This window comes from Paroedura picta, chromosome 11, assembly GCF_049243985.1.
Source record: "Paroedura picta isolate Pp20150507F chromosome 11, Ppicta_v3.0, whole genome shotgun sequence".
Classification (NCBI taxonomy): domain Eukaryota; kingdom Metazoa; phylum Chordata; class Lepidosauria; order Squamata; family Gekkonidae; genus Paroedura; species Paroedura picta.
Genome location: NC_135379.1, coordinates 41,901,738 through 41,923,741, shown reverse-complemented (window position 1 = coordinate 41,923,741; position 22,004 = coordinate 41,901,738). Strand labels below are relative to the sequence as shown.

At 43.7% G+C, this 22,004-nt stretch overlaps 1 protein-coding gene across 5 annotated transcripts in view; it reads left to right on the top strand.

Moving 5' to 3' along the window:
- ULK4 (unc-51 like kinase 4) overlaps positions 1 to 20,861 on the top strand; it is a 173,936-nt gene extending 153,075 nt beyond the window's left edge. For all 5 annotated transcript variants that reach the window (XM_077303057.1, XM_077303055.1, XM_077303058.1 and 2 more), the window contains exons 36-37: positions 19,026 to 19,114; positions 20,719 to 20,861. In XM_077303057.1, the coding sequence (XP_077159172.1) occupies positions 19,026 to 19,114; positions 20,719 to 20,800 (171 nt within the window). In that variant the 3' untranslated portion in view covers positions 20,801 to 20,861. The remainder of the gene's footprint in view (positions 1 to 19,025; positions 19,115 to 20,718) is intronic.
- The last annotated feature ends 1,143 nt before the right edge of the window (positions 20,862 to 22,004 follow it).

Genomic DNA, 22,004 nt, shown 5'->3' with positions numbered 1-22,004 from the left:
ATTAAAAGTTTTAAAGGAGCTAAGCATTTATTGCGTGACTTAAGATGGAATGTGTGTGGTGATTCATAACATTTTTATTAAGGAAAAGGAACAGTCCACCAGAAACTTCTGTATAGCAATAAAGGAATACACTGCGGTGTTTATACCTGTTTCTCAAACTTTGCAAGGGGAACATGCAGGGAAATTCCTGCTGGATAGTGGCCCAAATCACATTATGTCTAAAAACACAACCTGGGCGATCAGTTTTTACAAATGTTGTAATATGGGTTGTCTGTGGATGGAATCCAGAGGTTTCTAAAGGATGGGGCCTTCCGGTTCTGCTCAGAACCTTTGACTGGTAGGAGGAACCTCCCTCCAGGCAGCCTTTCTCAACTTTTTTACCATTGAGAAACCCCTGAAACATTCTTCAGGCTTTCAGAAACCCCAGAAGTGGCACGGTTGTGCAGAATATAGTTGAGAAGCATTGCTGTGTACATGCCCATGTGGGGCTCCTCCCCTTCCCACCCCCTCTGAGCCCCTGAGAGTGGGTGGTTTGACATGACCATATATGGTTGTATCACTTGATAAATTTTTTTTCAAAAATTAAAAATATATTAAAAATGAATTAACTCCGATCCATTCAGGAAACACTTCCAGAGCTGTCAAGTAACCCCAGGGTTTCACGAAACCCTGGCTGAGATAGCCTGCTCCAAGGAAAGGCTCCTTGTACTGGAGAAAAGAATAACTGATTGTGAAACAGAAGCTTTGGACCCAATCCTGAGTACTCCATTGACTAAGGAAAATATATTATTGTTTTATGAAGGCATTATTTTTCCAGCCTATACTCAAGACTTAGGAGCACCTGGCCTAATTTTTCTTCATATTTATGCAGATTGCTTTTCATGAATGCAGACATGACTGATTTAAGATGATTGATTGATTGCATTTGTATACCGCCCTCCACTGAGACTCAGGGGGTTCACATGGAATATAAAGAATAATACATCAAACTCCGTTTTGTGCCAAGTAAAATATAGCATCAGTAACAACAACAATAACAACAGAGAATAACTATTTAATAGAACAGCAATCCATGAACAACAATCAAAGGGGTCCATGGATCAGTTCAGGTACATGGATTCCTAGGAGGGAGGTTCAGGGTCTCAGTGGTGTTCTTGGTTCTGATTGACCTCAACCAAATGCCTGGTGGAAAATCTCCCTTTTGCAGGTCTTGCAGAACTGTTTTAGTTCTGATAGGGCCCTGATCTTTTCCAGGAGCTCATTCCACCAGGTAGGAGCAAGGACAGAGAAGGCTCTGGCCTTGGTTGAGGTCAAGCAGACTTCTTTTGGGCCAGAGATCACTAGCCAGTTGGAGGTGGCAGAGCACAGAGCTCTTTAAGGGTCATTGACAGAAGGGCTGTCCTTCAGGTACACTGGGCCCTGACCGCGTATGTCCTTGAAGGTGATTACCAGAACCTTTAGCCTGATCTGGAATTTGACTAGTAGCCATTGTAGTTGTTGGAAGATGGGCCAGATGTGGGACCTCCATGGTGTTGTTGTGAGAATCCTGGCTGCTGTGTTTTGGACCAGCTGTAGTTTCTGAATCAAGGCTAAAGGCAGGCCTGTGTAGAGTGACTTGTAGAAGTCCAATCTAGAGGTGACCATTGTATGGATCATGCTCAGGTTCCTGGGAGAGTGAGACACTGATAGCTGCTCACCATCCAGGGTGGGCAGATGTGCTTCCTCACATGGTCCCTTCCTGCCCAGCCATCGAACCTCTGTCTTTGAAGGACTGAACTTCAGATGACTCTGCTTGAGCCATCTTGTCACCACTTCCAGGCAGCTGGCTAATGCTTCTGGGGGAGAGTCAGGGCAGTCATCCATCAGGAGGAAGAACTGGGTGTCATCTGCATATTGATGACTTTCCAGTCTGAACTTCCATACCAGTTGGGCAAAAGGGCGCATGAATATATTTAATAAAATTGAAGAAAGGAATGCTCCTTGTGGGACTCCACAAGTTGTTGGCAGCTTGATGATCTCTCTCCTACTGCTACCCTCTGTCCACGACCCTGGAGGAAGGAGATCAGCCACTGAAGGGCTGTGCCCTGTATTCTGTCATCGGCGAGGTGCCTAGCTAAAAGCTTATGGTGGACTGTGCCGAATGCTGCTGAGAGATCTAGTAGTACGAGCAGCGCTGACCTGCCTTGGTCCAGCTGGTGATGAAGGTTGTCCGTTAGGTCAATTAGCCTTGTCTCTACCCCATGGGCAGAGAGGACAGAGATACCTGCCAGGGCTAGTTCTTTAAGGGCAACTGTTTTGCCCTCCCTCACCCAGATTTCTGTCACGCATGCCAGATCCGCTCTGTGTTCTGCAAAATAAGTTTTCAGGGTAAATGTTTTATTGTTTATTGAACTGATGTTGCATAGCACCGGTGTCAGTGGTGGCTTGTCCCCTTTTGCCTCCATCCTGGTATCCCGAGGGATGGGCCCAGGTGCAATTGAATTTCGGGCCCCTTGTCTCGTCCCTTGTCTCTAGCCACAAGATGTAAATAGTTGAGTGCTGTGCCCCACTTATTCTAAAGAAGAAGAAAAAAGAGATCAACATTAATAGCTAGTAGGGAATATAGAATAAGAAAGCAATCCCAAAGCTAAAATTGTCCCCACTCTCACAAATATACACACTGAATGGAGGTCATGCTATTCTTTCTAGAATTCTGGAAGAGGTTTATATTTTTATTATAACAGTTACAGGGCTGTCACTTCTCTTCAGCAGAAATGCTGAAATTGCTGAGGACATGGACATTTCCTTGTCATGGCTTGAAGGCTGAGTTATTTTTGTACTTCATCTGCTGAATGAGGATTTGGTGGAAGGGGGAGTGTTGCTGTGTTGTTTTTTTTAAAACAGAAAACCAGAATTTTGAAACTCCAGCGTTAGTCTATTAGTGTTCAGCTGACCTGTGCTCATTTGCATCTGTAATTGAAACAATTGTGTTCTGCTCTACAAAACGCTTGCCTCTGTTCAATGTCGTAGAGTCTGTCATTGCCTGGCATCTTGTGCCAAGGCTAGCGGAAATGAAAATTACTCATCTCCATAGTTGCCCTGTATTTGGATGTAAGTTCAAGGTAATTCGGACAGGAGCCTCGTAATCCCTTCCATTCATCACCAGCTCTATTTGATCCAGCTAGGGAATCTTTTCTCTTTTGACCGTGTTTCAGATAGAGGTCATAAAGCAAGCCACAATACAGCTAGTCGTGAGTTTGGTAAAGATTAGAAGTCACTGCATAACTTGGGTTCAGACATTTCTGATTTTTCTTTCTGTGTCATTTCCCCAGAAAAACAAGGGTAAGACCTGGTACTGGCCTCCAATGGTTTATTAATGAATGGTCTATTAAGAACACGAGCCCTGCTAGATCAGAGCAGTGACCCATCCAGTCCAGCATCCTGTCTGACATATAATGACCTTGTGAGGGCCAAGACCTTCTCGTGACATGGCCTCCCTGCTTTGGAATCCAGAGGTTTGAATGTGGAGGCTCCCCTTCAGTCGCCATGGCTAGTAGTCGCTGATAGACCTATCCTCCAGGGCCTGTAAATCAGAGCTCTTCCGTCAGGTGTATGGTTGAGGTTGTGGCCTGGGAAATCATGGGTCCCTCCAGGAGAATCTGCATCAGGCCAGACCATCGCCGGGGTGAACTATCAGCATCCGTTGATTCCCTCATGGCGCGCCGAGATGGGGTCAGTTGTGGGGTGGGAAGATAGGTTTTTTGCTGTCAGGGTTTGGCTTATATTTTTATGAGGTTATAATGATTGTTTTATGTAGGGTTTTATTCTGTAATAAAAAGCAAGACAGCTTGCTGAGCCGTGGGTAACAAATATAATAATAATAATGATAATGATAATGATAATGATAATAATGATAATGATGATGATGATAATAATAATAATAATAATAATAATAATAATAATAATAATAATAATACTAATCTAATCCGCTTTTAAAGTTTTCTTTCCTGTGGCCATTTCTACATCCTGTGTCAGCAAATTCCATACTTTAGTCACTCTCTGTGTAAAGATTCTCCTCTAGGAGAGTCAATCAGGCTGTCAGTGTCCGAAGTCTTACAAGCACTTCCAGGTGCTTCAAGAAGCTCACATCAGCCATTTTTCCCAGGCTTTTCAGACACCTGGCTTTGAACTATCCGACACGATAAGACTTTTCCTACTACTGCTTTGTTCTTCAATTTTAAAAAGGCAGGTGATCTTTAAACTTTGATGGCAAAGAAAGCATTTAAAGGTCTAGTGATTTTAGATGTCTCTTTCCGCTTGTCTGAGAGCATGCCAGAAACCAATCTACATTTTCTGTAGGAGCCTAGGTTCCTTCAAAAACGGAACCCCAGCCAAATTTGTTTAGCGTTAATACTTAAAATAGTGTTGCAAAACGTATACATCTGGGCAAGGTTCTGACTTGACTAACAGATACTTTCAGTGATCTAGGACAGGTAACTTCTCGATGAAAAAGGGACACTGACGATTAAATAAAAAGGGAGAAAGAAAGGATCTGTCTTCCTGGAAAATAAGTTACTAAAGGGTTGAAATGACACTAGTAATTTGTTCAGTTAAAATTCATTTATTTTGACATTCTGCTTGCTCTAGTGCTTTTCTTAATAGTGTGGGTGAGACCAGACTCAGGTTTGGGAGAACATCCATGCTGAATAAGTACAGGTAAATGCAAGATCATCAGATTACGAGTGGGCGTTCACAGCCAGGAGTAGATGAATGCTTTAGGTGGAGATCTCACCCACATTGCACCACCTTATTGTTTCAGGAACAATGCTGATTACTATCTAACGTTGACACAATTTACACTTGATGTTTGGTTCATTACAGGATGACAAAACCCTGGCTTCACGGAGGGTAGTGGTAGACTGACATTTACATGAAGTGAAAACAAGATTTTGTCCAAAACTCCTTTTTTTAAGGAGTTCAAGCTTGGGATGTTTTCTGAATTGCTGTACTAAGGGCAGAACAAGAGCTTGTCTGGCAAAGAGCGGGCTGCAATGGAATGCGGTGATGGCAAATTGTATTACTGAAAATCATACACGGGATTCCATTTTTTAAAGTTTCTGGTGTTAATAATTCCCTCTAACTAATACAATAAAATCAGAGTCCAGTAGCACCTTTAAGACCAACAAAGATTTATTCAAGGCGCGAGCTTTCGAGTGCAAGCACTCTTTGTCAGACGAAGAGTGCTTGCACTCCAAAGCTTACGCCTTGAATAAATCTTTGTTGATCTTAAAGGTGCTACTGGACTCTGATTTTATTGTGCTACTTCAGACCAACACGGCTACCCATTTGAATCTATCCCTCTAACTAGTACAGCTTCTCTCTCTGTCTCTGTCTGTCTGTCTGTCTGTCTCTCTTTTATCATCAAATCACACTGAGACTCTCAGGTTTCCCATTGCTGGCCTCCACATCGCAACCCTAAATACCAACAAGGACTGACCTTGGTTGGTTTCAAAGGTCAGATGAGATCAGACTAGCCTGGGCTATCGAGGTAGGGCTACTACAACTTACAATGGTTATAAAGCTTTGCCAGTTAAGCTGATATTATCTGTGTCTGTGTTACATAGCCATCAAGTCACTCCTGTCTGATGGCGACTCTGTGAATTAATATGTTCCCAACTGTTCTATCATTAGCAGCCTTGCCCAGGTATTGCAAACGGAGGGCCTTGGCTTCTACCAGTGAGTCACTTGATCTCACACTGGGTCTTCCTCGTGTCATCAGCATCTCCTAGCATAATTACACTTTCCATTCCTGTCTTGTTGTATCATGGTGTAGCCAAAATACAGTAGTGTCAGTTTAGCCATGTTAGCTGCTAGGGAAAAGGCTTGATCTAGAACCCGCTCATTTGTCTTTCTGCAGTTCACAATGTCTGTAAAGCTACATTTCAGTGGAATCAGTTCTTTGCTTTTACATGGGTACGCAGTAATGGGGAACACCGTAGGAAGAATAATCTTGACCTCAGTCTTCAGTGACACTTCCTTCCACTTTAGCATGTTTTCTAATTCCTCTATGACTGCTCTTCCAAGTCTAAATTTCCTTCTGATTTATTTGTGGGTTGTTTTTTAAAAAAATATGGGGACACATATAACAGGAAAAGGCGGGCTATAACGAAAAAGTTGTTGACATTGTTATTGTTATTGTTGTTATTATTAAGTAAGGTTTGCACCTTCCTGCTGCAGTCTGGAGTACAGCCCACTGTATCACCTTAGAATTATAATAATATTTTGCTGCATGTGTAGATCAGACTTCAGCGGTGTTACAGTTTGGGTAATTGCTGCTGTAATTACAATCACAAGTTGTTATTCTTTCTTTGTGGATGACATCATAAGCAATTTCTTACATTGACCCACATATTTTAATATAAGAAGGATTTATTATCTGATCTGCTTGTGTCCAAAACTGGTAGACCGCAAGACATACTCAGATCCTATTCACACTGTTTATTCTTTGGCACTTGTACCTGTTGTACATAGTAAAAAACATACTTATTTGTATAGCAGTACTTTAGTTTTTAAGATCCCTTACATGTTGTTGTTGTTGTTAGCTGCAAAGTCGTGTCCGACCCATCGCGACCCCATGGACAAAGATCCTCCAGGCCTTCCTGTCCTCTACCATTCCCCGGAGTCCATTTAAGTTCACACCTACTGCTTCAGTGACTCCATCCAGCCACCTCATTCTCTGTCGTCCCCTTCTTCTTTTGCCCTCGATCGCTCCCAGCATTAGGCTCTTCTCCAGGGAGTCCTTCCTTCTCATGAGGTGGCCAAAGTATTTGAGTTTCATCTTCAGGATCTGGCCTTCTAAGGAGCAGTCAGGGCTGTTCTCCTCTAGGACTGACCAGTTTGTTCACCTTGCAGTCCAAGGGACTCGCAAGAGTCTTCTCCAGCACCAGAGTTCAAAAGCCTCAATTCTTTGACGCTTGGCTTTCCTTATGGTCCAACTTTCACAGCCATACATTACAACTGGGGAGACCATAGCCTTGACTAGACGCACTTTTATTAGCAGGGTGATGTCTCTGCTTTTTAGGATGCTGTCTAGATTTGCCACAGCTTTCCTCCCCAGGAGCAAGCATCTTTTGATTTTTTTTGCTGCAGTCCCCAATTTCAGTGATCTCGGAGCCCAGGAAAATAAAATTTGTCACTACCTCCATTTCTTCCCCATCTATTTGACAGGAATCGAGAGGGCCGGATGCCCTTAGTTTTCTTGATGTTTCAAGCCAGCTTTTGCACTCTCCTCCTTCACCCACATCAAGAGGCTCTTTAGTTCCTCTTCGCTTTCTGCCGTTAGAGTGGTATCATCTGCATATCTGAGGTTATTGATATTTCTCCTGCAATCTTGATCCCAATTTGTGACTCCTCTAATCCCGCCTTTCTCATGATGTGCTCCGCATACAAGTTAAATAGGCAAGGCAACAGTATACAGCCTTGCCTGAACTTCTTTCTCAATTTTGAATCAATCACTGATTCCTCTTACATGTTAGGTATATGTATATGTATTGCCTCCTGGCAATTAGTGGTGGACTTATGAAGAGTAGGAGGGAGGCCCAGATGATCTTGTAGCAGTAAGTCTATGTCACTTCTACTGTGACTTCATGCAGTGATGTCAGATAATGCTCTAGTATTAGGGCAAAATCTCTATGGTAAATATGGCTTCTACCATCAAGTTTTTACCTAATTACCAGAGCATCAGCCAACATAATGACATCAATTCTGGGTCATATCAGAAGTGACATAGATATGTCACCCAAATGTCAGCTAGGTCTTGCTCTTTTTCAGGGTAAGTCCCCCCCACCCCCAACAACTGATCAGTTAGGCAGGGCAATGGGGATCTGACAGTGGGGGGGGGGACTACCGCCACTGGGGGGGATCTGGCAACCCTGTAAGACCGATTATGCACAGGGCAGGAACCCCGGGATGACGGCAGAAGGGTAGCCCCATTATGCATGACGCTGCTTCCATCCCAGCCCTGGCCCAGCGCAGCGCCCCAGAAAACCTGCAGCAAGGGAATGAGGAATTTTCCACATTCCCTGGGATGCCAGGGGTGCGAGTGGGGGCTGGATCAGGCCAGTGCCGTGCATAATCGGCAGAGCCGGCCCTTTCCCAGCTGCCATTGTACTATATCAAAGGAATCCCTAGGCTGTAAACAAATGTTCTGTGTCTTCAGCCCTTTTTTTAAAAAACAAAACCTGTGATGAGCTGGGCAATCATATCTTCCTTAGAAGTGTTTTTCATATTATGGAGCAGACCCTAGATTTAGGGGGGATTCCTAATGGTCTCAGGAATGACACAGGGGGGAAATGGAGTTCCTTCAGAAAGCCAAGTTTAGATTATTAAATACCCAGCACTGGAAATTAAGATGATAACTCAGAAGTTAACTGGCAAGTAGTCCCTGAAGACCAATGTTATGAGTTCTTTCGTTAGTACTGATTGGGAGCTTTGCCATCACTTTCAGGGTCTTTTGCAGCTTTGGAAAAGCCAGCCCCATAGAAACTACTCTATGTCCGAACTTGAGATTTCCCTACAATGTTATTGTTTCTCTGTCCCCCAATAAAACGGTCCAGCTTGGTGTAGTGGTTAAAAGTGATAGCTTCTAATCTGATGGTTTGATTCCCTGCTCCTCCACATGCAGCCCGCTGGGTGATCCTGGTCCAGTTACAATCCTGTTAGAGCTCTTCTCACAGAGCAATCTTTCTCTGAGCTCTCTCAGCCCCACCTGCATCACAAGGTGTCTGTTGTGAGGAGAGGAAGGCAATTGTAAGTGACTCCTTCGAGTAGTGAAAAGTGGGGCAAAAAAACCCAACTCTTGTTCTTCTTCTTCTTCTTCTGCATTGTGCAGAGACTCTCCTGATCACAGCTACATGCAAAAGCTTTGGAACCAGTGTTGGTGCTGCCTTCAAGCTGTGAACCTGGGCTTTCAGGGGACATGTAACCTGTTCAGGACTGATATTGGGTTCTAATTTGACTGGACCTGTTCTCATCACTATTTTAGGCATCTGGCTCAAGCTTAAGTCTACTATCCCTCTTTAGCCCATTTCTGATTCTGTGCCCTCATTGAAAGATTTTTCCAACTCACTGGAATTTGGGGGGTGGGGGTATTGGAATGTCATGAACACATCTTTAGCAATGCTCCTAAATTCTCATTCATGGTCTCCCAGCAATGCTAAATGTGTAAACATTCAACAGCATGAAGGAGACATATATAAACATGATGGAATCTTGTGACCTCCCACAGGAGAATTCTCATGGGGTGGAGCAGCCGTCTCCACTACCTCCTGTAAATCTGTCCAATAGATAAGAACAGAACTACTGCACCATAGTGACTCCCACTCCACACCCCACCGGGTGGTCCAGAAAATACTGTAAGCAAGGCAGTTTTTTGGTTTAGGTATCATGCACAATGTTATTACGCTGGTAAATGATTTCCTTTGAAAGTGTTATCCTACAAGCTTTCTTTTTGGCTATTGCTTCATGTTGGAAAATTAGAAATATTCTCGAATTACAACTAGAGGATATAACTTAATCAAGTAGGTTGTGATGTGTCAGTGAACGCCATGCGACAAGTAAAAAGAGAGCAGGAAGAACTAGAACCTTTGTACGGGAGCCAGAAAACACCTTTTTCCCATTATCACATTATTAAATTATGAAAGTAAATTATATTTTAAAAACTTCAGATCTCAGTTTAGCCAGCTGCTTAATGAAAAAACTCTTTACTTAAAAGAATAATAACATAGATAAAGGCCTTCTCTTGCGTGTCTTAATCTCTTGATGTTAATATTTGTAGATATGCTTGACATTTTTGGCTGGAAAATCACATTTGGCCCACATGCTTCCTTTGACAGCCTTGTTTTGAGATTCAGCCTGAAATTTTCCTCTAAAGTCAAATTCAGAGTGAAAGGGGGGAGGGGGGGGCGGTGTCCTCTTCTTCAAGTAGAATACCCAATTAATTTTGAAAGAACCAATATGAATTTTGAAGACTAGTGAAACTTCTCAGGTGGTTCAACTCATCTATAAGCCAGCACTGGTCCTTGCTTCAAGAAATGTGTGTTGACCCTCCAGCTAATGGGCAATGCTTGTAGAATTCCAGTGGAAAAAGAGACCTTCATACATCTGTTTCTGTTGCCTGCTCAGATCAATGGGACTTACTATGGGGCAGTATGTTCCTGCTGCTCATACTGGTCGCCCAAGTGTTCATCTGCACAGGGCCCGCTGGAAGGCCCCACACATGCTGCGCTATAGTTTTGCTCCCTGCTTTTCTCACTTGACTGTGAATGAGGGATGTTAATCAGTGCTGTTGTTGGGAGGAGCTTGATTTCTTTAATGGCAAACCCTTGATGTAACACTTGACTGAATACTATCTCCTGTGGGATAACTACCATGACTCGAGTAGGGTGGCCTCCATGTTTTTATCTGAGGGACCACTTGTATCCTTATGCTCCCCACAGAGCCTTCTGCTCTGCAAGTTTGAATCTGTTGGTTGTCCCTGGTCCCCAGGAGGCATGCTTGGCCTCGACCATGGCCAGGGCTTTTTTGGTTCTGGCCCTGACCTGGTGGAATGAGCTCCCAGAAGAGGTGAGGGCCCTGACAGCTATCACAGTTCTGTAGGGCCTGTAAGATGAAGGTTTTCCACCGGGCATTTGGTTGAGGCCAGGCTAGGAAGATTGGGTCCCTCCCTGTATGGGCCCTGCATAGGCACTATGTTCTGGTTATTGGGCATTGTAGCTGTAGGAGTCTGTGTCTAAAACAGTTACATGTGTAGAGAGAGACACATACCCAGAGTGTTCAATAATGGAGTCCTAAGCTCCACAAAAGCCCATTGAGAAGCATACATATTTACCACTTGTTTCCACTCATAAAATGAGCACATAGGAAAAGTCTTTTTCTTTCTTCTTAGAGCTTTGTAAGAGTTGGCTGTGGAGGGAAGCAACCCCTCATTGTTGTGTTGGCCTTTCCAAGGGAGGGAGGGGCCCCTATGGTGACCAGAGAACTGGCAGCAGCACACCTGCTCATCACCAGAGACGAGACAGCATCAAGCTTGCCATGGGAGCCAGTGTAAAGAAGCCACCCTGCTTGCTGTCCCTCAGTCCGCCCCTCCCAGTCCATTGTCTCCAGGAAATAACTGTGAATAGAGCACTTGTGTAAGTCACTTTCTGGCTGGAACGGGCAATCAGGATAGCCAGGATTCCACCGGGGTTGCTTTCTTCCCTCAGGAGGTTGCTCTGTTGAGACTTTAAGAGAGTGGAGGCCCAGGAAGTAGAAATGTTATCCCCCTGGTTTCTGAAGACATCTTCTCATGTCAGATTTCTTTCTGGTTCCAGAAGGTATCTGTTTTAGCCAAACTTGGGGCTCACTAACGAAGGATGCGCACAACCCTAAACCTTCCAGTTTGGTTCAAGGCTTGGGGCAATCCCCAAACTGAGCCAGAATTTCCCCAAACGGAACCAGCCAGTTTGGATCCCCCTTTCTCTCCGCCATGGCTTGCTGCAGCCAAGAGAAGGGGGGGGGGAGTTATCCCCAGGAAAGGTTAAATGGCTGGCAACCATCTCACCCATCCATTTTGCTTCTCCCCCTTTGGCCATGAATTGGTTTGTGTCCATCCCTATCCCTCGCCAATAACTAGTTTAATAAAAGGCGAAAGATTTCTCTTCAGATCTCATAAAGTTTAATGAAAGGTCTCTCCATTATTGTTGAACACATCCAAATGTTTTGATTACAATTCATTCTGCATTGCCTGCTTTTCGTGGCCCCTTGACCCTGCTGTTCACTTTTTTGTGCTTCCCCGCATAACTGATTCTAGTGACTGCATAGTGAAGATCCACACATTGCATCTGAAGAAGGGGGCTTATGCAGATTTATTAACTTCATAGCACTGACCTTCAGACTGTGTTAGAGCATGTGGCTTGCCAAGTTAAAGCTGTAAGTGACTTCAAACTCCAACAAAAAGAGGAGTCATTTTATAATTGAGAGAGAAAATGAGTTTAGTGTTTGAAATGCAAGCTCCTTTATGTTAGCTTTCATTTTTTTTATTTGCTGAAGCTACCTGGTTGTTGTAACATGTATTTGTGAAGATCTAAAGATTACATGTCTTTATAATCTGTCTGAGAATACTTGTCTGTAAAGTTGCCTGCCAAAGAACACCTGGAGCATTTGTGCTTTTATCATACTTATTTCTGGTTTAAAAGGCCCATCGTCACTGCCCAGGCATGTTAATACGAGTCATAAATTGGCAGGAGTCGCTGAACTTGTTGAGCTTGCTTTGCTCTTGCCATACGATCATTGCGTACTTGCCTCTGAATTCAAGATGTTGCCTGACTATTGAAACCAGTGGAGAGGGTCTTTTAGAAACCCAGAGCTCGTTGGGCTTTTCCAGCAATTGAGGGGGTTGATTTGTTACACGGGGGCCGAAGTGACCCCCACTGATATGAAAGCTCTAACCTTGACAGCTGTACATATGTGAGGGAAGTGGTGGTTGTTATTCAGAAGTGTTGGCAAGGCATTAAGCACATGTTTAAGAACATTCCTTTATCAACTGACCTCATTTGCAGAAGCAGCAAAGGAATCCAGATAGATTATGTGTGCTGTCTGAACCATTTCAGGTAGGAATAGGCACAAACTAGGAAAATGTGCTTTGGTTTGGGGTGCAAACCGGAGTGTCATGAACTTTTTAGTGTTAAACAAGCTGGTTCGGTTGGTGACGTTTGTGATGTGGTAGAATGCCCCCCTGATGTGCTGGAGACACCAAACTCACCTGGGTGACTCTCCTGCCTTACAAGTTTGGTGAGGACTGTATTTAAGGGGTCCAAATCAAACACACACACACACCCCTGAAGGTGCCGTCATTGTTTCTAATGGAGTAAGGTCAAACGAGAGAATCCGTAAAAACTGAAGGTGGGGGGCATTTTTGCAAGCCCAGCAGAACCAGTGCCACTGTAGCCACGCAGACCCAACAGGACTAAGGTCAAGCCAGGAAAGTGCTTTCGGGGGACATGTCAGGCACAGGTTCAGAAATGTATCGAATGGATCCCCTGCAAGCTGCACAGACTAAGAGCACAGGGAGCCTCATCTTGCTGCCTACTCCTCTACAATCTCTCCAAGTATATTACATTTCTAGGCCCCAGTTATGGTGCCCCCCAAAAGCTCTCCAAGTTGCTCTCTGGAAAAGACAGCTGCAGTTACAGAAGTCTACGGAACAGCTTAGAAACAAGCCGGTGGCACCAAACACACAGGGAAATTTCACCTGGGCAGACCCCTGCCTGCCAGACAGGAAGGCATCCCTCATGGGTTGACATGCCCCCCCCCCAAAGGCAGATATGATTAGAGACTTCCAACATGAGGTCTCCAAATTAACCCTCTGACAGTTTGGCAGTTATGACAGTTTGGCAGGTACCTCAGCCCCACCAGACCAGTGGAAATCAGAGTTTTCCACCTAAAGTGATTCGTAATACCAGCCAACATCCTCCATTTCATGAGTTCTGCATTCTAGAGAGCAATGCTGCCTTTTATCCAGGGGACCACAGTCCAGCCCTTTCTTACAGAGAGGATGCTACTTGGTGGGGATACACATCTACAACCTCTCTGCCAAGGCCCTGACCCATGAGAGGAAAGCCATCCCCTTGGGGCCCAGCTCTAGTGTGTAGGCCAACACCCACTAGATGGGGATGTTTAATGTGGGTGACCAGGGGCTGGTAGGGCTCCAACAAAGCCTACATCTCAGGAGACCATGAGAGTGCTCTCAGTCCCACAGTATCCTTCACCACTAGGTGAAACATGTGCAGCAGGCAGACAATGCCCATGAGGCTCACAGCTTTCACCACTACCAGCGTGTTGACACCAGCATCTGTGACTACATAGCCACAGACTATGTTTCCAAAGTGTAGGCTGGAAATGATGCCCCAGGACTGGATAAGGTGGGAGGATGAGCAGCTGCTTTCTGGCAGTAGATTTGGGGTGGGCACAGAAGGGCATACTGGAGGCAGGAGCAGCAACATGGAGTTGTGTAGAAGGGGAAGATGCTTCCCCTCAAAAATCAGTGCTGTCAGAGTCTTCTCTAAAGAATGTTAGCAACTAATGGTGTCTCTGGACAGTACTAACAACTTTTCTCTGTGGAGAGTCCTAGGAACAAGGGAAGGAGACACCGAGACTTCTGATGATGCCCTACTAAGGGGATGGGGGGCCGTGGTACACAGGGGGTGGTCTTCTTCCCTTCTCCCCACAACATTCACCATTTGCAGCCACTTTCACCCTCGTGAAACAGTGGAGCCGGTTAATAATGAGGAAGGATGAGAGGGTATAAAATGTGGGTTCTCAGTCAAGAAATCCACTAGCTAAGCCCCTCTGAGATCCCCCTGTTCACCAAACACTCCCAGACTCAAGCAGGGAAAGGAATCACAATCCAACTGTGGGTCCTCAACTGAGGGATTCGCTAGCTGAGCCTCTCTGCTCTAAGAGATGGGGTGGCTCAAAGCCCTGAATTCATCTAACACCCCCAGACCTCAGCAGGGGAGAGCGGTCCACTATCAAAATGTAGGTCCTCAGCCAAGGAACGCACAAGCTAAGCCTCTCCGCTCAGCATGAACAGGGAGAGAGGACGGTTCAGAGCCCTGAGCCCACCTAACAAGAAAACCCCAGCAGGGGAGAGAAATTCCTATTCATGAGGGCACGAGCTCTGCTTTTAACACGTTTAATTTTAAAAATGTATTCATTATACGATTTCTTTACCATCCTTCCCAGCATAGCTGGCTCAGGGTGGTTTCCGGCATAGTCCAATATAAAGCAATGCAAATTAATTCATGAAAATACAATACAAACTTCAACACTAAAGCCGTTAAAACTTATTAAAGCACTTATTAAAGCAATCAGACTGGCTGTTAGCCAAGTATTGCTCTTCAGTACTGTCATAGTACATCTTGGTTTAATTGGTTTCAGGGGGGAGCCCAGGTGATGTTCTTGATGTTACTGTCATTATTGCTGGAGTTTATTGATCCCAGCCAAATGCCTGGTAGAAGAGCTCCATTTTGCAGGCCCTGCAGAACTGATTCAGTTCTGACAGGCCTCTCAGCTCTTCCAAGAGCTCATTCCACCAGGCAGGGGCCAAGACCAAGAATGCCCTGGCTATGGTTGAGGCCAGACATACCTCTCTTGAATCCGGAGATCACCTGCCTGGTGGAATTGGCAAAGTGCAGAGCCCTTCAGGGGCTACAGTCAATCAAGCAGTCCCTCAGATACACTCAGCCTAGTCCATGTATGGCCTTAAAGGGCAATACCAGCACCTTGAACCGGATCCAGAATTCAACTGCGAGCCAGTGCTGATGCCTCAAGGCTGGCCGAATATGGGCCCTCCAGGGTGCTCTCATGAGAACTCATGCTATTGCATTTTGGACCAGTTGCAATTTCCAGATCAGAGTCAAGGGTAGGCCGGCATAGAACAATTTACAGAAGTTCCCTTCCTCTCTGTATCCACAAACAGCCAAGAGAAGAGAGGTTGCGGAGCTCAGCTGGGGGGTGTATATAACATTCTGAGGGATCCAAGATGGCAGTGGTGAGGAGATAACACAGCAGGTGATGCTCTCAGGGAAGTATTTTATCTTTTATTCGGTCAGTTCATGATTTACTTCTTTACTTTATAACATTCTGATCCCATAGGGCAGAAGGGGAATGCTGTTATTGGCAGCCAGCAGTGCCTGTTAAGCTTTGGAGGGCTTCTATTGGTGTTTCCAAGGCTGAAGAATCCTCCCCCCCGTTGTCTTGTGGGAGTTTTGTAAACAATTTAATTGAGCAGAAACAATCTGTCTTGCAATGTAATCATTCGCAGACCACAACAAACGGCACCAAATGTTTGTATCCGTCACCCTTCCATGAACATCACTTCATGAACCACAAACTAGCCAAAATTTGTTATGAACTTTGTGATCAGGATCATGCTCATCCCTGTTTACAGGTATCCAAGGCTAGCTTGTATCTTTGGCGATTATGCATGAAAGAAAAGCTAAAATGCCAGAACTTGAAAATAGCTTTCTTTCTCCATAGTGTTCCATACTGTGGATATGATTTCTGCATAGGAAGGTGGGATTCCATGGTAAATTTAAAATATCTGTCTCTAATGGAAATATCTGTCTCTAATGGAATAATGAGAAATCTCGCTATTCTGCTCTTACAGGGTTCAACAAGGTGGCTAACAGTTTAAAAGATACGTAATAAAATGACATTTTGAAGGCATCAAAATATGATTGACATAGTAAACTAACTTATTGGGGGAGGGACAATGGTCTTATACCGGGGGGGGGGAACATGGCAGCCTATGAGAACTGTACCCCTCCACCCACACATTTGATCATTTATCAGACAAATAAATTTGATGAAATCAGAGATCATGAACTTGAATAAATGAATAACTTATTTAGGTAGTTGATTTTTAGGCCACCCCTCCCTGCATAGCAGAATTGGTGCAGCTTGTACCATTTGGGGGAAATGGCATCAAGAAAGACAACACTTATATTTTTAAAATTTTCATTTTGCAAGACAAGTCAACAAAACGTTCCTAACATATAAAATAGTGGAAACACAGTCTACATCTTTGTGTGTAATCTAACAGTAATGACCTGTGGAATACCATCATGACACCAGATATAGTTAAATTTGCCCACTTCCACATCGTTATTCATGTACACAGTTGCTGTAGCATGTAGTTAAATGTGTTATACTGCAATTGGACCCAAAAAGCTGTGATTCTGCATCGTCTTTTGTATTATCGTGCAATTAGCACACAGTTTTCCTATCCAGAAAGCAAACTTCTAATTTAATTGAAGTTGCTGTGGGGGCAGAGAAAACCATCCCCTTCAAAAAGATGAAAGTAATTCATTCCTTAGATTAATTGGTTTTGAAGGTTCTTGTAAATTGAAAACTTCAAGTTGTGACTAATTTGGGGGGGATGGGACTAGTTTCCTGTTCTAGAGACAGAAACCTTAAGAAGACAAGCCAAGAAGCCCCTTTTCCCTTTTAACCCAGAATAAACCCCAGTGTTTATTAATAATCTTCTTCGGAGAATCATATCTGACAAAAATTGGCAGATGAATCAAACATCCAACTTCACACAGATGGTTAGAATAACAAACTCCTAATCATGGATTTTTCAAGTTATGCATTTCTGCATGTTAAATCCTTTATTAAAAGCACTGTGTTACCTGTACATTTATTCTGTGTTTTAGGGACTAACTAGAACATTTACATATGAATGATGTTCTTTATGACAATAGTTAATAATTGTATTAAACAGAGGAGTACTGCAAGGTTCTTTATTAGCTGCATAACGAAAAGTCATTTTGAAATTATTATGAAGTTATGAAGTCGCAGCAAGAATGAATTATAATTTTTTAATTAAGGGAACAGGCAAGATTTTAAAAGAACTCAACATAACTCATTGCAACAAACTGGTGAAAATAAAGGAGATTCTCTTAACCCCATATAATAATGTTGGTGGTGTGAGGTTTGGGGATCTGTTTAAAATGACTTGTTGACACATGCCAAGAGAAATCCCACAGAACATAAGACCACCTTGATATAAAGGCTGGTTGCATCCACAGATGCTCCTGTGCACATAGAGTACTCCCACGCATGTTGTAGATTCTTCCCACAAGTGTACTGTTCTAATGTACATCTCCGTGAACACAGTAAATATGCACCCACGGAGCCAAGTCCTGACATTTTGCTAAAGAGATTGCCCTGTGTGCAGTCTCTCCAGATGTACATTACACTCCCTATAGTTACAGTTGAAGAAGAATGTCTTTTGGTTCCTTTGCACTTACAGTACAGTTCTGATTCCTTCCCTTTTTTGCCTTCTCCATCAACCCCATGTTAGAAACCATCATTGGACCATAAAAAGACACATAACACTAGTGTCATCTCACTGACTGCCATGCAGGGGTAGTCAAACTGTGGCCCTCCAGATGTCCATGGACTACAGTTCCCATGAGCCCCTGCCAGCAAATGCTGGACATCTGGAGGGATGCAGTTTGACTACCCCTGATATAGAGGTACCAAGCGTTGTCTCAAATTATATGGTTGGACTTGTCAGATACATGAAAACAATCATGTCGCTTTAACCATATAACACAACCTTGAGATGTGTAAGATTTACAAGGTCAGTTAACCAGTGCTCAAAACCCAATCTGCGGTGAAGAGCCTTCCACAAATTACTAATTTCAATGGCTTAGTTGGGAAGATAATTTTGCCGCTTAATTTCTGACCGGTGGTGCATATAAGTCCTCTGCTGTTTTGTAAGACCTCCCCAAGTGGTTTTAAAAAAACCATTTCTGCTAGGTACCTGTAAACAAATATGATGTGTGCAATATTTATAACCACCCCAAAGCTGAAGAGAGTGAATTTTTCTCCTTTCCAACAGAAAATTATCATGATTTAATCTGCCATGTGTTTTGTGTGGTTTTGGGAATGCTGTACTGTTTGCACCCAAACAAAAAAAACTGTTGTACTGCAGCCATTGGAACTGTCAAACACAGGGATAAAGGACACAAACAAATCTTGTCCAGTGAACAAAAGCAATCAAATCCCATCTTCTTTCAAAAAAACTGCTTCTTCTGATCTTGGGCACAGGAAAGCGGTAGCACAAATCTGTATTCGGGTTATATTTCATAATATGTTCCCATTATATAATTGGCCGTTTCCTTTCTGTACCATGAGGAACAGACACCCTAAAACGAAGCTCCTGCACAAACCTTCCAGGAAGCTGAGTTCCCAGGAAGGACGCTGCCAGAGTGAGCTCTTCCAAACTTTAGGCTTTGGGAGCTAGCAAGATCAGATTTGCAAAGTGGCAGCTTTCTAAGAATTTTAAGAATGAACCTGGGCAATTGAGGGGGTGGGGTGCTTTACATCAGAATACACTGTATGGCTTATTTTTTTGTAGAATTCTTATTTTCTCCAGACACACAGCCCGATATGGAACATTTTCCCTAAACCTTTGGCAATTATTCCTTTGATTCCAGGTAACTTCTAATGAGACACACATCGAAAGCTTGAAGAATGATGGAGATATTCTTGTTCACACACTCGAAAAATTGGCCAAAACTGGCAGGTGAGTTCCCTTAGGCTTTCTGGAATTTCCAGGCTATATGCGCATTCCTCCTCTTTCATCTCCCTGTAATCACCTCAGACAGTACAAGCTTCTTGTGTTTCCAGCCCACCCCCTCCTACACAATACTGTCCTCAAAACTCTTATTCAAAGCTTTCTAGTAGGGTTTTTTTTTCTTTTTCTTTTTTTTGCTAATCTTGTTTTGATCCCGATCGAGACTACGTGACACAATCCCTCCCCTTTTTTCTTTTTACAACCTCTCTTTATAACCAGATACTAGCCTATTGTTCTTGCACGCTAATAAAAGCAGCTCCTTATCCTTCTGGATTAAACAAAAAAAAGGGTAGGAGCAAGCAAGACGAACTTTCAGATGTACAGCTGAGGAAAGATGCGGCCGGTGTCCTTTGGAGATCTGGACCCATTCACAGATCTGTCCCAAATGCACACAAAGATTTGTTTATTATTGGTTTAGGAAATGTTTATGTAGTCTCTCCATGGAACCTGCCTGAGGCAGCTTACACAATAACTCATAACGAGCCATAAAGCACTGAAAGTTATTCTTTTAAAACTCATTTGAAACCCATTGAGAGCATCAAAACAAACCATTGAGCAGCTTAAAATGAATGTTAAGAGTTCTCGGGGTAAAAACACACTATCAGAAGACCAATACTTTAAGGCCTAGGTGAATAAATACATTTTAGTCTGGGGCCAAAGGAGAATAGCCTATGTGCCAGGCAAGCCTCAAGGCCCAGGGGAAGGGCATTCTGTAGGTGAAATGCCACTGATTGGGGGGGGGGAGCCTGTTTGTGGTTGCCACCCACATTGTTCTAATGGTGGAAGGGTCTAAGCAGGGTATAAGATGATCTTTGCTGGCAAGCTGGACAATAGGTAAAGTTCAGTTCATCCAAACCAATATTATCTTCTGCACATGCATATTTTCAGAATGGGTGGGTTGTGCTGACTTAAAATTCTGCCTGTTTGAACAGTCACCCACCATGTGTGTTCCTTGCACCCGCTTAATTGCATGTATTGTGGGGTGGTTGCTGTTATTTTCAAGGCCTGTGTGCTAATGGTAGGCAGACCCTACAGTAAAATTGGTGCATCTAACAAGAAGGGGTTGCAGACATGGAGCACATCTATTTTGAGGCATAACATTTCATTCCACTATGTTAAGATTCATTGGTGGAAAGACCTCTGCCTGAGAATGTGGACTAGGGTTGGGTGCTTTGGCGCCCGGTCACTCCCGATATTGCCAGCGCCGCACTGCAGGGGAGGGAAGTGTGGGCGTTTGAGTGCCGGCAGCCTCACACGCTGGCGCGGAACTCCATGCCTGCATGTATGTGCTTGCCGGCGCACTGACACTCACACCTCCCCTCCCGCTTAACGTGTCGGGAGTGACCAGCTGCTTCCGACCATTGGTAGACGCAGTAGTACAGAATTTAATGATTGAATAAGATTGCTTTCTTCCTAAAAATATTTCAAATGAAAACTCATGTTATCAGCTGTGGCCATAACATGCTTCTAAGTTCACTTAAATAATCCAACTGCTTAGAGTCTTTTAGCTAGACATCTTTCAATAACTGTTGGTTTTCCCCTCCTTTTGTTAGCTCTCATGCCAATATATTAATTTCCTCCTTGGCTTCTGAAATCTTGAAGAAACTTGAACCCCATCAAACTGCCTTCAACTGATGCCACTAGAAAGCTGTAAGGTTTTTAATTATTTTTCCTAATAAAATGTTCTTGACCACTGCCTTGTTTTTGTTTGTTCCACACCCAGAGTCCTAGCAGATTGCACCTAAAAGCAGCATGTTTTTCAGATACTCTCTCCAGGTCCATGTGAAATAATTTCATGTTATAAAGACTACGCCCATCTTTTCTGAAATAACTCCATTTTCTATGTTGCTTGAAGTTCTAAGTCTTCTTGATGGTAGTTATTAACAGATTATCCCTATCTCTAGCCATGGAATTCAGCTACGGTTATAAAAAACGTGGTGTGGATTTTATAATCACATTTTAGAGGTAGCCATGTTTGTCTGCTAGCACCTCACTGACCAACAAGATTTTAGGGATATGAGCTTTGACTCTCAAAAATTCATGTGATGAAATCTTGTTTGGTCTCTGATGCTACTGGACTCAAATCTAGATGTTTTCATTTCTATAGCACTAGGTTCTAGCAGCAAATTATGATAAAGTGTCATCAAAATAGCTAATAAATGTGAAGGGTGTGTGTGTATGGTTAATAGCCTGAGGCCTCAGTACAGTAGCACCTTAGAGACCAGCAATGGTTGTGAGGCCTTTGAGAGCCCCAAAGTTCCCTTTGTCAGTCACAGAGTGTTAGTGGCAGAAAGATGATTTGCTATTGTAATGGGGGGGGGGGGTAGAAGGACTGAAAAAAGGAAGCTAGCTTTATGTACAAGGCCACAAGCTGGCTCTTTCCCTGGCTCTGCCTCCAGGGAAGCGTTTCTACTGTAAACTTGCTATGGTTACTACCTGGCCTTTCAATTGTCTGAGTCAAAAGTGAGAAACAGTTTTCTTGGTACCTTTTAAAGCAGCATGTGAAACTTCCAAAAAAGGTACACATTAGGACAGGGGTAGTCAACCTGTGGTCCTCCAGCTGTCCATGGACTACAATTCCCATGAGCCCCTGCCAGCATTTGCTGGCAGGGGCTCATGGGAATTGTAGTCCATGGACAGCTGGAAGACCACAGGTTGACCACCCCTGCATTAGGAAAACCTGGCAAAACTGGGCTAGGTCAAGGCACAGCCAAAATGCAGTTTGGTATTAAGGATTTATGTGGGGAAAGCATTACTACTGTTTTCAAGACTCAGTCTGGCCAAGTATTTAGCACACCATCTGAACTTCTATTTCTCTGTATTTGGTAGTACTTGTCCC